General features: G+C 47.2%; 1 protein-coding gene across 1 annotated transcript; it reads right to left on the bottom strand.

Annotated features, from left to right (window-relative positions):
• Positions 1-1,788: 1,788 nt before the first annotated feature.
• On the bottom strand, positions 1,789-14,974 carry FAM73B (family with sequence similarity 73, member B). The gene is made up of 15 exons (XM_009585885.1): positions 14,879-14,974; positions 14,006-14,216; positions 12,938-13,050; positions 10,478-10,595; positions 9,732-9,871; positions 8,078-8,195; positions 7,795-7,895; positions 7,194-7,309; positions 6,698-6,770; positions 5,965-6,051; positions 5,156-5,254; positions 4,514-4,648; positions 3,700-3,753; positions 2,622-2,738; positions 1,789-1,989 (listed from the first exon to the last, which is right to left on the bottom strand). The coding sequence occupies exons 1-15, from the start codon at positions 14,972-14,974 to the stop codon at positions 1,789-1,791; spliced, it is 1,779 nt and encodes a 592-aa protein (XP_009584180.1).
• Positions 14,975-15,902: the final 928 nt, after the last annotated feature.

Raw genomic sequence — 15,902 nt, 5'->3', positions numbered from 1 at the left:
TCGCATTAATTTGGTCTTCAGGATAAGCCACATCAGTCTGATGTGCTTATAGAGCAACAGATGTTACGTGCTCTACACTTACCCTTTTGCAAGCATCTCAGGAGCATTTATCTACTCCTTTTACATCCTCCTGTTTACTTTTTCCCTGCTTCCTTCCTTCCTGCTTTTACCAGAAGAATCCACATTAGATATCTGAAGAGGAAGAAAGAAGCTTGTATTCTCCAAGCCCATGCATTGACTTTCCACTCACATGGAAACTCAAGATTCTTACTTTTTTTTTTTCCCTTGCAAAAATATCGCTAGATAAGACTTATGCCTTTTACCTGGAACAAACACAAGGAATAACTAATCAGTCTGGAGAAAAAACAGTGAAGCCTGTGTTTTTGTGAAAGTCCTTACCGCCTTCTCCCTGAAGACCTCCTCCTTCTGAGGCTGGGACTTGGAGCTGTATGTGGACTGAAACAGGAGAAAGCACAGGCTGGACCCTCAACCTTCATCTGGCATTGCACTCACAGAGGACTCAGCAAATCACTGCAAACCTCACAGCCAAGACTGCCTCAAGTCCAGCACACTCCACTGCCACTACCCTACACTAGTATCCAACTCAGCACGTGTCCCAAAGCAGCCAGATTTCAGGTGCTGGCTGTGCAGTCAGTATCATATTTGATAAGAGCACTTCCCAGCACTACAAGGCCATACACACGCATGCATTTGATCTATACCCAAAACTACGCTATGTTTCTTAGGATTGACAGACTATAAAGAGTCATTTTCTCTCTAGCAGCTTGATCCCAGCTCTCCAGCTACCTCCACACGTAAGCCCTTTCGTACATCGCATCCAACATCTACACCTCTTACTGCCTTGTGCATAATAGGAACAGGCACCACGCTACACCGGTTCCCTCTGCTTGTGTACATCCCACACCTCTTACCCAGCAAAAACTGCTGCTGGCTCATTCTGAAATACAGCAAGGCACTTTGAAGGATGTTAAAGACTTTGTGCATGCACAGGCAGGATGCAAATCCACCCCCTCCTCACACTAGCTTGCCTTAGGGGCAAACATAGACTTCAGCAATCTCCTAAGCGAGGATGACCTCGGCACAGAGCCCGTCATCTGGCCTGCAAAGAGCAGCAACACAGAGGGAACAGACCAGCTTCCTTAGAGCTTCAGACTGGTTAAAAAAGTCTGCATTTTACTTCAGTGCTTTACAGAAGTATTTCTTCCTCCCTGGGAAAGAAATCTTTGCAGTCACATTGCATGTGTTAAAACATGTAAGGTAAAAATCAGCAGTAATGTCTGTAGAAACACAGCAGAGAAAGAACGATAATAAAAATCCCAAAGCAAACAAAGCCTCCTTGGGAAGCTAAGGGTCATGTGGAGAATTTACCAATGATGTTCCTGCTCCCACACACAATCGTAAACGTCAGGGATCATCTCCCAGAAAACGCACAGGCAAAACGGGTACGTATGTTGCCCTATTCAAGAGAATTGGGCAAAAATCTGGGCCCAGGCAGTTCATGGTTTATATGACACATTAAAAATAATAATAATAATAATAATAAAAAGAACAGGAACGTGGAACAAAGAAGAAATTCAAACCATAAGCTGGCAAGTGGTCCTGGATCCATCCCAGCAAACACTACTGGCTACAAAAAGCAGAAGGTCCCACCAGGTTGCTGTGTGTTGAGATAGTCTTGCTGCCACCACTGAGCATTGCAGGCAGTTTTATCCATCTCTGGGAGGAAAAAGGTCCTTGTACAAAACCGTTTTCTTCCCCTGACTGACATCAGATGAGCTCCTTCAGTGGCTCATTTTCACCAGGAAGCATGCCGTTCATCTCAAGGGAAGTCTCGGTGCCCAGATATCCCAAGAGGATCTCACTGCGCCGCCGCGACAGCTGCAAAATGTCTTCTGCCAGAGACTGCACTGTTGTGTATCTCACATTATCCAAATCAAACATGTCCTTCAGGTATTGTACTATCTGGTGCTGCAAAGACAAAAGGAAGGTTTACAGTAAGGAGACCTCCTCTCACCTGCCAATGCCAGCTGCCTGGACTGCAGCAAGCAAAGAACCCCATAAGGAATTTTGCCTGTCTGCCATCTGAGCAAAGATCTGCTTCAGGCTGGGTATTACTTTTGTGGCTAAATCCCCTCATGCCTCTGAAACAGGACAGCAGAGCTCCCGAAGTCAGGAAAGCAATGCTGATGTCCATGGCAATATCCATGCAAACATTAATGAATGCAACACAGCCTCTCATTATATTAGCTACAAGAACAAGACGATTTAAGCTTTAAGATCAAATATGTAACTTTTAAGATCCCATGTACCCTTAGACAACATATTCTTTCAGCATATGCATCCGTAATCTTTTCCAATACTGGTGGTATAAATTGATCTCATCACACATTTTTTGCTATCAGCTATGGTAAATTGTGCTGGGAATTCTTATCAATCTGAATTCAGCAATCTGCATCACAGAAACCAGTGATTTTTAGAAGGCTTTTGTACAGAGCCAAGTTTCTTAATGCCACATCAGTCATCAAAAGCACATATCTGCAGCTTTAAGCCAGAAGACAGCAGGAGTCCCACACAGATTAGGTACAGAAAAGCCATCTTACCTTGAAGAAACTGCAGACTTCAGATAGCTGCTGCTTGGGCCCCAGAAAACCGAAGGCTAGAACAGGACTGACATGCTCCGATACGGAGTAGAAATGAGAGATAAAGCCATCTGGTACCTGCCACAGGGAAGGGAAGAATTGGTCGGTCTCGGTTCTCAGATAGAATTAGTAGCTTATTCCATATCAGCTACCAAATTCCATGCCAGAAAGCACCGTGCTTCAGTAACTGAAGTTAAGAGCTACTTAAGAACATCTCTTCCTGCAGAATTACATTTATCTTTCAGATCCCTTGAAGGATGACTGGAGATTTCTACCTTCATGTTTTCAAACTACTATTTCAGGAGGAAAATAAATAGAAGAAAAGGAAAGGCAACCATCAGGCAGTCTTTATAGACTCTATTTATCATCTCCAGACCAAGCCAGAGGGCATGCAAATATCCAAGACAGAGCTACTGCATGACAGCACCAATACAGCTTCCAATGCTCTCATTTCTCTTTGTACCATCTCACGAGGTAACCCAGTCGTACCAGCTGGTTGTGGGATAGGAGTTGAAAACTTGCCAGAGGCCACAGACCCTGTGGCAGAACTGGGGTTGTGAAGTTGCTGCTTCCTGTTCCCCAAGTCCATGAACTCATCTGCTGTGATACTTCAGAAAGCCACAGATTCAAGGGAAATGCATCAAGTAATAGCTAGTCAGCAATCAGCACTGGGAAGCAGAGAAGCGCATGAGCCACTCATTGCGCTGCCAGCAGGGAAACTACAATTCAGGAGCCAGCCCCTTGTTGCTTGGTGTCTGTGACTATTCCTACAGTATTGTCAGCGGGCAGAGGGAATACCAGACAGGCAACATTGTCTTTTGAATCCTCACATTAAGAAAAAGGGAGAATAAACTCAGACTAATTCACCTGGCATGGCACTGGAGCAATGACAGCAGGACCCCAGTGCTCTAAAGCATCATAAAGAATGCGATTCAGTTAAGTCTTATACCACTTAATTTTGTATTTTGTCAAGATCTAGGTGTTACCTTTTCAGCTTCAAATACATGAGATTCTTTCCCTTTTAATTCATTTTGCTTACCATTAGAAGCCTCCTTTTTGCTTTCAGAACTGACCAGCAGGCAGTTGCTAGAGCCTACGATTAACAGAGAGAGACCATCAGTTACTGGGATTACTTTAAAAAAACAAAACAAAACAAAAACCACCACACAGTTTACCAACACACTGCCATCAAAATATCAAAGCAGTGGCCCTTTTGTGCCAACAACTCTAAAGTTTGTGACAAAATCGAAGTGAACTGGAAGCAGATTTAGCCGCTCCAGATCTATCCCAGAAAAGCCGAAGTGTTTTTGAAGATTGCTAATATGATCTGACATAGTTGCCAAACACCCCAGAATGCAGACTGTAAGCAGACAGCTGTTAAAAGGTGCCTCCCAACCACCTTCTTCTCAGCCTATGAAACTAATCAGTCTAAATATGCAGCTGAGGGCCAGGACTAGGGGAAAGCGCTGCTATTCAAGCCTCAGTGTCTGCTGAGGCAGAATGAATGGCAGAATGAAAGGTGCAAAAAACCACACGTGTTTTTCCCCTACATTTTGATCCTCTTATTCTCATTCAAGAAAACATGCGTTATCATCTTTTAACATCTCCATGGCATCACTGATAAAGGCTGCTAGAAAAATAAGTCTATTGGAGCTAACCAGATGCTTTCAAAATAAGGAAAGCTTTCCTGTAAACAATTTACATGTACCAGAAGATTGTTGTTTAGAGCTTCAGGAAAGCATGATATTTCTAAAGAGAAAATTCAGCTCAGCCAGTACAGCTGAGGTCATACTCCTTCCTAGCCTTGGCACTGAGATCTCATGCTCAGCACAAGGACTACCCGCTTAACGCACCGTCTCCTTGAAGCTGTCGGAGAGCCATCGGTTGCGCAGCACAGCCAGCACAGAGGAAGGTGGGTTCTCCAGATCCTCAAAAGCATCCATGAGGATGAAGTCCAGCACGATATCAAAGAAATTCATGCACACCACCTGTCAGAAAGCAGAACAGTCTGTAAAGGAAACAGGTTTAAAAAAAAAGGAGATGGACATTACTCTCTTGCTTTTAGCAACAAAATGTAATGAGCTGAAGTTTGCCACCAAGGTAGGAGGACTGAACTGTGTACACTCAGTTCACAGCCCCCAGAGAGGGGCTGGCCAAGAGACTTATTAATCCTGTGTCCAGGAAAAGCCCAGTCAAAAGGCAAACAAATCCTACAGACCTACAGACAGTAGCTCGTACCCTCTAGAAGAAGTTGGGATTTTGAGTTGGGGTTTTGGGTTTGTTTTTTAACCACAGTAGTGCTGACATTGCTGAAGGCAAGATTTGCCATGAAGTTTAAACAGCCCAACAGCCAGTTTTCCCCCCACCCTCCCCAACGATGTACACTTGCAAAATAATCATATTTCAGCAGCAGTTCTTTCACTCCTGGGCCGTTCCTACATATTCATTATCCTCCAACTCCTCTGCAACTTTCTAGAGAGAATGTCTTTACCAACCCCTCTTCCCTCCAGCTCCTGCTGAGTGGTCGGCCAGGTCTCTTGCTTCAGTGCATAATGCAGCATCTCCTCGTAGCTTTCCAGAAAAGCTTTGGGATTCTGGGAGAGCAGAGAAACAAAACACTTCAGAAGGTACAACAGTTGTGGGCACATTTCACCAAAGTTTGACTACTCTATTTTGAGCTAACATCAACATCAATGCACGTGACTGGCTGAAATTTTTAGCCAAAACACTTTGTGCAGAAAGAGAAAATTTTTAGCCAAAACATTCTTTGTGCAGAAAGAGAGGATTTATTTCTGGAAGGCATGGATGGCCCCAGGTTCAGCTGTGACTCAAAGCACCTACGTTGCTCCACTTTCTTCAAGGAAGTAGCTAGGGACACCTGTAAGCAGACTGAGCCAGTAAGGGACTAACGCTGTGCAAGCGACAACCTCCCTGTTTAGGGGATGACCAGTGACTAAGCCAGTGATCTGAGAGCTGGCATGTGGTTGATGCAAAGGTTTGATTCTCTTTTCCCTTTCCTGTGTTCTTTGAGACGATGCCACTGCTGATGCACAGCCTGTACCCTCTGCTCGCTCCAGTGAGGCACAGTATCAAACTGCAGACAGGAGCTGCACAGAGAGGTTCTTTCAAGAGAATTTTGTTTAACAAGATTAAAAGCACAGGCATTTTATTTCTCGCAATAGTCACCAGCATACAGATGAAGTTTTCTCCTTCCAAGACACTTGGAAGAACTCTGGGTTGGGATGGAGGAACAAGTGTCCCTGTGCTCACAAGACACAGCTGAGTTGCTATACAAACTTCCTACCTTTTCAGCTTTTGTCATCAGTCCTATCACCATTTGCTTCCCAACCTCCCCAAAAAACAGTTGATTGCTTTCATCCTCCAGCAGCTCCTGCAAAGGGAACACAAGAATTCTCCTATGAACGCCTATGCCCACGAGTTCTGAGTTGGGAGAAAAAAGGACAGGACACAAAGCAGTGCAATGCTGCATACACCAGTATCATTAACCTTTAATAAGCTGGAGTCTAGAAAACAAAACTGCTCTCTCCAGGAAGCGAGTTTAAAACTAGGCTGAAGGACGTATGGGCAAGAATGGAGGCACGGGAGCCACGGAGTGGCAATGGGGCCAGGGCACAAAAGCTGCTGTTCAGGCTCTAGACACACATTGCTAGGATGCGGATCACAGTAAGGAGAAGGAAACCTTGCTCCCCCACCTCAGAAGTTTGACTCCAGCCCAGTGAAAAGCTCTTAAGTGGGAGTAGCAACTCCTAGGCAGCTCTGAAATTACCAAACTTTCACTTCGCAGAACTAAACCCGTGTCAGTGGCCATGTAACCACCGCTCAAGCTGGGCACAGGGACCAGGGGATCCTCTCCCTCTCCAAATCAAATCGATCAGGACAGCATTACAGCATTAAGGGGAGCTTGGGCTGCTGCTGCTTCTGCTTTCACTTGCTCTAGAAGGCAAAGACTTCACCCCTGCATGGGCAGAGGAGAACGTGCTGCTGGCAGCAACAGGGGAGCCTCGAGCCGTTCTCACCTGGAAGGCCTGCCTGACACAATGCAGCTTCGCGAGGAAATCCTGGTCGCTGTAGCAGCCAAGGAGCTCTGTCCTAGAGGGAAAGGGGAAGGATTGCATAAGTTTCAGCTCTCCTGATGTCTGTGTTCCTAACAACTATGCTCCCCTAAAAAAAATAATTCCCAATCTGTGCCTAGGAGGAAGTAACAACTGCATTCCCTTTGTACAGCTCCCTGGGGGACCAGAGCACCTCTGCAAAGGCTGTTACAGCACAGGACTATTCCAGCCAGCCACACAGAACAGTCATGTTTCCCATTACTAATTTCCTGGGACAATTACCCTTTCTTAACATGTGTCCCCTAAAATCTTGGGCTAGTTCCCTGGGAAGTCCGAACCAGGATAAGAGGTTTTGTTATCCCCAAAGGGTTATTCTGGTTATAGGCAAAGGCAAATAATGTGTTCACACTGCTCAAAGGAGCCTCGACATAAGGACCCACAACTCCAGCAGGCATTTCACCTCAGCGTCCTGCACGCAACTTTCCCGTCTTTCACTAACTGCAGAGCTTCTTCATATGCCGCTACTGGCTTAGAGAGGTGGAACGGTATTTCCTCAAAGTGGAGAGAGTCAAAGAGCTGTAGAGGTGGCAAGAGGCATGGGAAGAACAAAATGATCTCGTTAAATATTTGCAAATACTCAGAGACTGCACACAAGCATGATGTGCCTTCTTCAGCTAGCAAACTCTTCTCAGTGCCAATTATTTCATGCAAAGATATTTCTTTTCCCACCAGTTTAAAAGCTGTCTCAGCTCTGACACAGCTCAATATCCCCTAAAATTTACACAACCAAGCCACATCACATTAGATTTACAGTACTTTCCTAGCTGTTATGGCATGTTTTCTACAGTAGATAGGAAGATGACGTGGAAATGCTGGTTGGAAAGGGCTGCACCATGCCCCTAATGAAACAGCTTTTCCTAACATCCATCATGAACCTCCCAGCTTGGGGCTGTTGCTCCATGTTGTATCATCTTCCTCTACCAAGATGTGTTTTGCTCCATTGCCTTTGTGGCTCCCCTCCAAGCAGCTGGACTGCTACACACAGCTGAAACTTAAGTCACCTCTGCTGCAGAGAAGAAGGAGTCCTCGGAAATTAAGCTGTCTTCATCATCTGTCCGAAGCCGCAATGACCCATCCGCCAATGGAAGCATTAAAGTCTTCTCTGGAGGAGAGGAAGAAGCTGCATGTGTTGGAGTTTATGGACTACCACTCCTCCTAGCCACTGTGCTCTCCCTCCCACCCCAAACAGCACTTTGTCACCACTTCATTGCCTAGCTTACAGAAAAGACATAAAATCAGAAAAGAAACTGGCCTTCTAATGCATTTCTAACCCAGCTCCCATACCCAGATCCAGCAGCATGCTGTCTGACGGAAGCGAAGACCCAAACTCTTCCTGGAGGTGGTAGGCTCGGTGCAAGAGGGACTCCAGCTTCTCAGCAAACTCCCTTTTCTGGGACTCCTCCTTGAACATACATAAATGCCACCCTTAATTAGCCAGCTGGGCAGAGACAAATTGACAGCACAAATATGGAAGGAAATTTTCAGTAAAATGGTATTTACAATTTGCAGATTAAATGATTTTAAAAAAAGGAAAAAAAAAAGAGGACTCATTAGTCCCACAGTGCAGCTAATAACGCAAGGGGAGCGAAGCTTCTACACAGCCTATTCAAACCCTCTGGCTTTTTAGCTTTACAATTTTGTTTTCCTACTAAAAAAGGAAGAAAGAACTTAAGAACTTTAACCTGCCATCCAGAAAAACAGGTATTTTAATGAGTTACAGATCACTTAATTCTCCTGACTTGTGACTTTAGCCTAATTTCAAGAGGGAATCACATCAGAAAACCTGTGTTGAATACAACAGAGTATCCAGAACTGGACAACGGAGTAAAAGTCCTTGGATTAAGGTGCTGGGCATAAGCAAGTTTGCTGTAAGCAGCACAGGAGGATGGGGGGGCGGGGGGAAAGAGAGAAAAATAAGACTTACACAGCATCTTGCCTTCATGCCCCTGTGTCTGCATGAGTATCTCACCCAGAAGACAGAAGCGTTAACAAGAACCACGACATCTATTTTGATAATGAATCAACTGTTTTTAAGTCAGTTTTAGAAATACTATAGGACTCTTCAAGGAGAGACAACAACAAGAGAATCCAGATTTGACTTGGATAAATATTATCCACCACAAAAGACAAATATCCCACATACTTACTACACCAGGCCCTGTTTATAAGAGGCTGGGAACACTTTTTGCCAGAGAGAACTCCTGGAGAGTTGGGAGTTTAGCTCCTTTCACAGTCCTGAGCTACAACTGCTCTCTTTAGCTTCATGATTGTCACTGAGTCTTTCTAGTTTGGATCTCCTCTTATCAGAGGTCTTCCCTGGATAGTCCTCAAGTCCAAGACAACAAGGCATTGTCCTGAAATACTTGGGTTTGTAGCTAGAACAAGTTACACATCTCCCTGACCCACTTGCTCAGTGAGCAGGGGCATACTTAGCTCCTACCGGGTTACCACTTCACTTTACTCATTAATACATGCAGGCAGCAGGCCTCTGCTTCTCCACCCAGCTTCTCCACTATCACTTCAAGTGATCGTGACCATCAAGATCTCCACTTCCAAATGCATTAAAAAGTTATAGACACAACACTTCCAGGCAAAAAGCTATTTCTTTCTCTCTGGTGCTGTATTTGTTACAACCTTTTCCTACTGCAGCCTCTGCTGCTGGAGGACTTGCATGACAGTGACTGACATGATGCTGGAAGGTGGGTAGAAAAGCTGGGGAATGAGGGGGCGAGACTTATTAAAAAGAAAGAGAAATTAAAAACACCCACTCACATTGCATAAGGAAGCTGCAGATATAGACAGCTCTTAAACAGAGTCTGGCCCAACTATGCCCTTAATTTACTCTTCTTTTAACCCCCTAGTTACTGCTTCCAGCACTCAGGCTGGTCTTTCAGCATGTTCCCCAGCTGGCAAAAGCAAGCGAAAAGTGGGGACCTACCTCTGGGATGTTCTCAGACATGCTCTCTTGCTGTTTCTTGCTGTCCCAGGGCACAGGGGTGCTGGTACTAGCATTGTCCCTCTGCCTGATGGTCAGCGCCTGCTCCCACTTCTGCAGGGCCTCCTCAAACAGCTCCATGCCTGGCAACACAACCAAATACAAGCTGTGAGAGTCCCAGGCCACTTAGCAACAAAGCGATACAGCAGGAGTCTTTGCTCACTCAGACAATCCAGCGAAGAATCACGGAATGGTTTGGGTTGGAAGGGACCTTAAAGATCATCTAGTTCCAACCATGGGCAGGGACACCTCAAAAGCCCCATCCAACCTGGCCTTGAACACTTCCAGGAAGAGGGAAGCCTCTCCCCAACTGATAAGAAAGAATAAGTGTATTCTATTTCTTTCCCTTTTAAATATGGTTTAATTTGGGTTAGAAGTTAAGGAGAACATCCCCAAGCTGGTTAAAACATTAGCCGTGTTACTTCCAAAATACTGTTGTCTGCACAAGGTGAGCCTGTTCCTCAAAGAACAGTATTATTCACTGGGAAAACAGCGAAATGTTTCTTCAGGAGAAGAAGATGGGATTTTTATAACTAAGAAGCGACTGAGTTTAAGTCGAGAATGGGAGAGAGCTTCCTATCAGAGCTCTACATTGAGCTGCTGATGCTCTATGTCAATTTACACCCTCTTTTTGCTCTCACAGTGATAAACCATCCCCCGAGGGCAATATCACCCTTGTGCTTGTTTACCTTGAACGTAGAGGCTTTCTGCACTGGAATCACCAATGGCTCCAGCATCCCCCACTGCCTGGGCCTCCCACATCCCCGCTGATGCTGGTGTTGGACTCGAAGAGTTGACTGCTACCATCTGCAGGAAAGCAGCAGAGAGCAGCAAATGCCTTTTGAATTCTCTCCAAGGGTAGCAGCGTTAAGACCATACAACCACCACCATCAGTTAAATCTGAACGATAAGCCATTTCCCTTCCCCAAGTTTGCCCTTGTGCTTCTCCTTACTGGTACTCCCTTGCCTGGGAAGGGGAAGGTATCATGGGTTACCAGCCCCCTCCCACTTGGGTTTACACTATGCTGCCAACTGCTGAGAGCCGCACAGGGCTGAGAGGGGAGGCGAGGTGAGAAGTCCTCCCAGCACCACAGCAATGTCTTTGAAAGCACAGAAAGTTGTGATATACCTTCCCAACCAATTTACACTGAAGCTTCATTAGGAAACGGCGAGCTGTACAATGGTGAGCACTGGCAGGAGAGCACTGACGGAGGCGACAGCCCAAGAAAGCTCCAAAGCAATCACTACAGAAGCACAAGGATTTTGATAGAAAGTTCACGTCAGCCCCGGCTCTCCGTACAAAAAACACTGGAAGTGGGGGGGAAGCGACCACAGTCCAAACAAAGGAACAGACTACCAGCAAAAATACAGCTGGGGACTTTGGCCGGGGGATCCTCACTCTTCTCTTTGTAACCAAACCTTCTCCTGGGAGGGCTGAGCACTAAGATCCACACAGCAAATTGCCAGCTTTCTCCAATTTCACACTAGCGCATAAATGCCTTTTAAAGTCTGACCCAGTAAAGTGCTGGGTTCGATCACTATCAATGACCAGTGCTTTCATATGGCTTAGAGAAAGATGTCCAAATGTGAGCCTGATACTAGAAAAAAGCTACAATAATCATCTGACAGATGAATTCTTGCCCTGCCTCCATTGATTAATCTCTGTGGAGTGTTAATAAATCACCTTGAGATCCAGAACTGCAAATCATCAGTTCGCTGATGCTGACTTATTTACTAGATGGCAAAGAAGAGCCCCAGGAAGCAGACGAGAGAGCAGGCAGAAACTGCAGCTGTGCGAAGGATGAGCTGTTTTTAAGTAACATGAAAGCAATGAGTACAGTGTCACAGACGCTCAGCTGCCACACAATGAAGGGGGGTACGGGAACAGATCCCTCTTCATGTGGATATCCCTACCCATGCACCAGCAGGGGAAAAAGGAATTAAGGTAGTTTTTCATCTAAAGAGAAACAGACTTCAGTGATACAAAACCCGGACGGCATCTGTGGGAACGGAGAAGCTGGGGGGGAATTAAATGGAAGTGAGAGTCCCTGCAGGGGGAGGGAGGCCAGAGCTGGACACAGCTTGGTCCTCACTGACACATCCCATCATATCCCAGTTATCCCAGGGCAACACTGGTACAGGCTGCACACCCAGCGCCGTGCCGGCACTGCCGCCTGCTGGAGACACACTTTGGCCAGCAGAGATTTTTGGCAACTTTCTCATGCTTTAATCGTACAGGACAAACTAAAATACTGTCAGGTGTTGGTGGCCGACAGCTCCCTTCGAAGGGGTGCTTTCTCCCCCTTCTTGCCCCAGCGTTGCTAACCAGCCACCGAGCCCAGGCGGGTGATGCCGAGGGGGTGTTTTGCAGTCAGTCGCAGCACACGAAGCTGCAGAGGTTCGCTTGTGCCACCCACTGCTCCAACAGCAGCACACGAGGCTTTGAGCAATGGAGATGTAAAACAGGTCTTGAAGCCACAAACGCTCCCCAGCGCTTCTGTGTTTGGTCTCACAAGAGGTGGATATAAGCAGTGATGGCTTCTCCTGCCTGGCTAAGCCTGAATTACCTGTATTTATAGGCGGCTTTTGGCTTTGGAGGAGGTAGAACGACTAGGCTGTGTTCTCAACCTGCAATGTTTCCTGAACAGAGCTATCAGATTTTGGTAGTTAACTTGGTTTTCAACCTGTGAGCAGTCCCAGCACGGGAGGGCTGTGCTGGCACAGGGGCTGCTGGGCCACCCAAACCCCCACCGCGGAGGGAAGCAAACAAGCTCCCCATTGCTGTGAGAGCCAGCGACAACCCAGCCTCACTCCCTGAGGGGGTTCATGGAGCGCCCCGAGGAATCACGGCCATGTCCCACACACACGTCTCTCCTGCAGCCCCTCGTTGTCCAAAGAAGTGGGATGTACCCTGGGGCTCTTGGCCACAGGAAAATGCTGCTCTGATTTCATGCAGGCAACTCCAGACAGTCACTGCGAGGTTAATATCAGAACACACCCTACAATTACACTGTAACCTGTTCTGCTCCAAAAGTTTTGGCATTATCCATCAGCCAGTGCAAGCCCAAGGGCTTGGTGATCTTGTTACAGGTAGATGCACTCCTGTCTCCCAGCCCTGATTCTCCCAGCCCGGCCGAGAAGGTCCTTACCGAGGCGAGGCTGTGGGAGGAACTGGAATGTTTGCTGGGCTCGATGGAGGAAATCCCACTGAGCGTGTCATTGCTCTTGCTGCCAGGACTCTGGACTCTCTTGCTGGAGTATCCTGCAGTTGGGAAGGTCACAGTAAAACAGGATTTTAGCAAGGTTCACTGCAGCTGTGAAGAGGGAGGGGAACATCACCTCTTCAAGTGTGACTGCAGATGGGCAAAGCAGCATCCAATAACTAGAAATGAGTCACGGATCCCCTGTACACTCTATTTTGCTCTGAGACACTAAGAAAGGTGGTATTAGTGGGGATCTGAGGCTGAGGAATGAGAATTTATTCACTGCTTATGGATGGCAGGAGGCAAGCACAAGTGGAAAGCATCAAAGAAGAACTCCTCCAGCTTCCCTCAGGCCAGACAGAGCACGGACATCGTTCCCTTGGTTATTAAAAACACTTAAAGATTTTCATATGTTTCACAAAACAAATGCTTAATCCCTGAAGTGCTTTGCTGAGGACCTGGTTCAGTCTTACCCCAAAAATCAATACGAGCAGGTGAAGAAGCTGCGCACGGTCCAGGAGCTGCCGCAGAGCTGGACAGACACTCCCGACTCCCCAGCCTGGCCCAGACCACCCTCCCCCCCGCCACCCAACCTTGCCAAAGCGGCTGCGCATGGGACCCCTGGGTCAGGCGTCATATTGGCATCGCCGAGATCAATGCGCAACCAGGTCACCGTGTGCCCCGGGCCGTTGTTATCAGGAGAAGCATGGCGTAACAGGTCCACAGTCTTTCTGTAGGAAGGGGGATGGGAACTGGAAACATTGGTCAAAACCTCAGTGTCACTTTTTTCTCGCAAGGGCTTTGAGCTCAGGGTCTCTCCCTTTCCTCTGCTAACCCTGTGTTCATGGCACCGTGCTTCAGGCTTCTAATTTCATTCTGCATCAATGCACCACACAAATGGCTTTGCTTTCCTCTCCACCCCAGCCACTTCAGGAACTTCTCATCGCTCCCTGTACACCCTCTTTGACGCCTCACAAAAAGCTTTTGGGGATTTTCCCTTTTTGCAAGGCCAACCTTTCTTCACGGAGGAGACCCTTCTGGTTGGCAAGATGGGCACTGTGATCCCTCCAGGCTTAAAGCCACACTTCTCCGGAGCAATCTGCTTCTTTCGACGACGACGACGCTTCAGCTGATGAGCTGCAAGAGCCAACGCAACTGTCCCGAGAGCTGTAGCAAACAGCACCTTACGCAGGCCTGGAGAGAGCCGCAGCTGAGAGAAGACAGACTTTAAACACAAAAGATATGAAAGAGCAACAATGAAAAACCAATTCCACCACCCTTTTTTTTTTTTTTTTTAAAGCAGCCTTAAACATGAGACACCTTGGCATTCCCCCTCCCACCCACAAAACACAGCCCCTGCTACACAACGACGACTTAGCAGCAGAGAAACTGCAGAGCATCATTTTGACAGAATCTGGAGAACTTGGTCTCAATTCTCATTACCAAAACATGCTGCAAGATTTGCGCACAGCCCATAACAGATGCAATCCTGATTACCCAAATTCAATTCTTAAAACCCTGGCATGTAGCTAAGCTTTATTGCCTCAAGTGTTGCATTACTACAAGTGGGAAATATATTAATCATCTTTAAAACAAAGGTCTTTTTTTAGTGCCTTTGAAGAAGAGGAAGGTTGCGCCCGGGTGTTCTCCCGGGGAGGGATATGGGAAGCCCTTCTCTCCCTACTCCAATCCCACCCTGAGCAGCTCTCTCCCACCACCCCAAACTCTCCATGCAATTCTTACAAACCCTCGAACTGCCCAGGTCCCCCAGCATCACCCCATCATGCCTCTGTCCCTCACAATTAACACAGACTCTTCTCTCTACATACAACCCCCAACAAGAAAACCCAAGGAACCTGACAGAAAAGCCCTTCCTGCTTGTTTTACCTGCCCAAACGTCGTGTAAACAAACACAGGGATCTCTGCCACGGTCATTGCCAAGGCCTGGATGATGGACATTCCCTCTGTCCTTCTAAATGCCATGTCTGAACGAGGATCTCGGCACTTCCAGGAGCCACAAAGGGGAAGGCCACTTGTGGATGCTGCGTGAGCTGCTCACAGAGAAATCCAACTTTTCTCTGACATCTGGCTCAGAGTCCTGGGGTTGGCCTTCATCCAGCAATCCTCCTCCTGGAGGAAAAGGAGAAAAATCGGGTGAGTGAAGGTAACACACGACTTGTACGTCACAAACCACGCACCAGGTCACTTGGAGCAGCAATGCCGCTGGAGCCAAGCAGATCTAGAGCATCTTCTCACCAACAGCAGCAATTTTTTTGCTTGTCCTACCAACCACAGGGGCAGATTCCCAAACTGCTTTACAGCAGCAGCATCCTTGGACTCGATAGCTGCCGCAGATTTCTACATGCACCAGAAATGGCTGCACGTGGTTGGAGGGATTTTGTTTGCAGTGCCCATATAAAAAAAAGAAATTATTACAAATAATCATATGTACGCTTTCACTGTCAAAACTCTGCTTTCACACAGTTTTCTGTGCAACAAAGACCAACCAAAGGGTATTTGCCCGGGAGGTTTCAACGCTGCTTGAGTTTACTCAGAGCTTTGCTGGCCGTGCTGGGAGCAGGGAAGGAGGGACGTACTTCACCTCAAGGACAGAGCTACAGAATAACATATTGAAACCAGAGGGGGATGTCTTTTAAACGCCACAAAGTTACAAAACCTTTGGCCCCGCTCTCTGCCAGGCCAGCCTTTGCAGCATGCCGACCCCCCCGCACCAAGGGGACGCTGCTCTTACCCCGCATGTGGCCGCGCTCCGGTCACGCCAGGCTCTGGCGTCTCCCCACACCGACAAGACAAACCCACCCCAGGTGTTACAGCTCTGTGACGACCCCCTGCTCCTGCCTGACCCCCGGCTGACAGCCACCTCACACCCCACGGCCCATGGGCTGGTGTA

This window comes from Fulmarus glacialis, unplaced genomic scaffold (assembly GCF_000690835.1).
Source record: "Fulmarus glacialis isolate BGI_N327 unplaced genomic scaffold, ASM69083v1 scaffold7169, whole genome shotgun sequence".
Lineage (NCBI taxonomy): Eukaryota > Metazoa > Chordata > Aves > Procellariiformes > Procellariidae > Fulmarus > Fulmarus glacialis.
Note: the sequence above shows the minus strand (reverse complement) of the source record. Positions and strands in the feature narration are given on the sequence as shown.

Bases quoted from the DNA above. Each gene is read 5' to 3' on its own strand.
- FAM73B (XM_009585885.1), bottom strand. From the start codon at position 14,974: ATGGCATTTAGAAGGACAGAGGGAATGTCCATCATCCAGGCCTTGGCA. The intron at 6,052-6,697 runs GTGAGAACGGCT...TTCCCTTTGCAG, and splicing joins GTGTCAGGCAGGCCTTCCAG to GAGCTGCTGGAGGATGAAAG. The intron at 5,255-5,964 runs GTAGGAAGTTTG...CTGCTCTCCCAG, and splicing joins TGATGACAAAAGCTGAAAAG to AATCCCAAAGCTTTTCTGGA.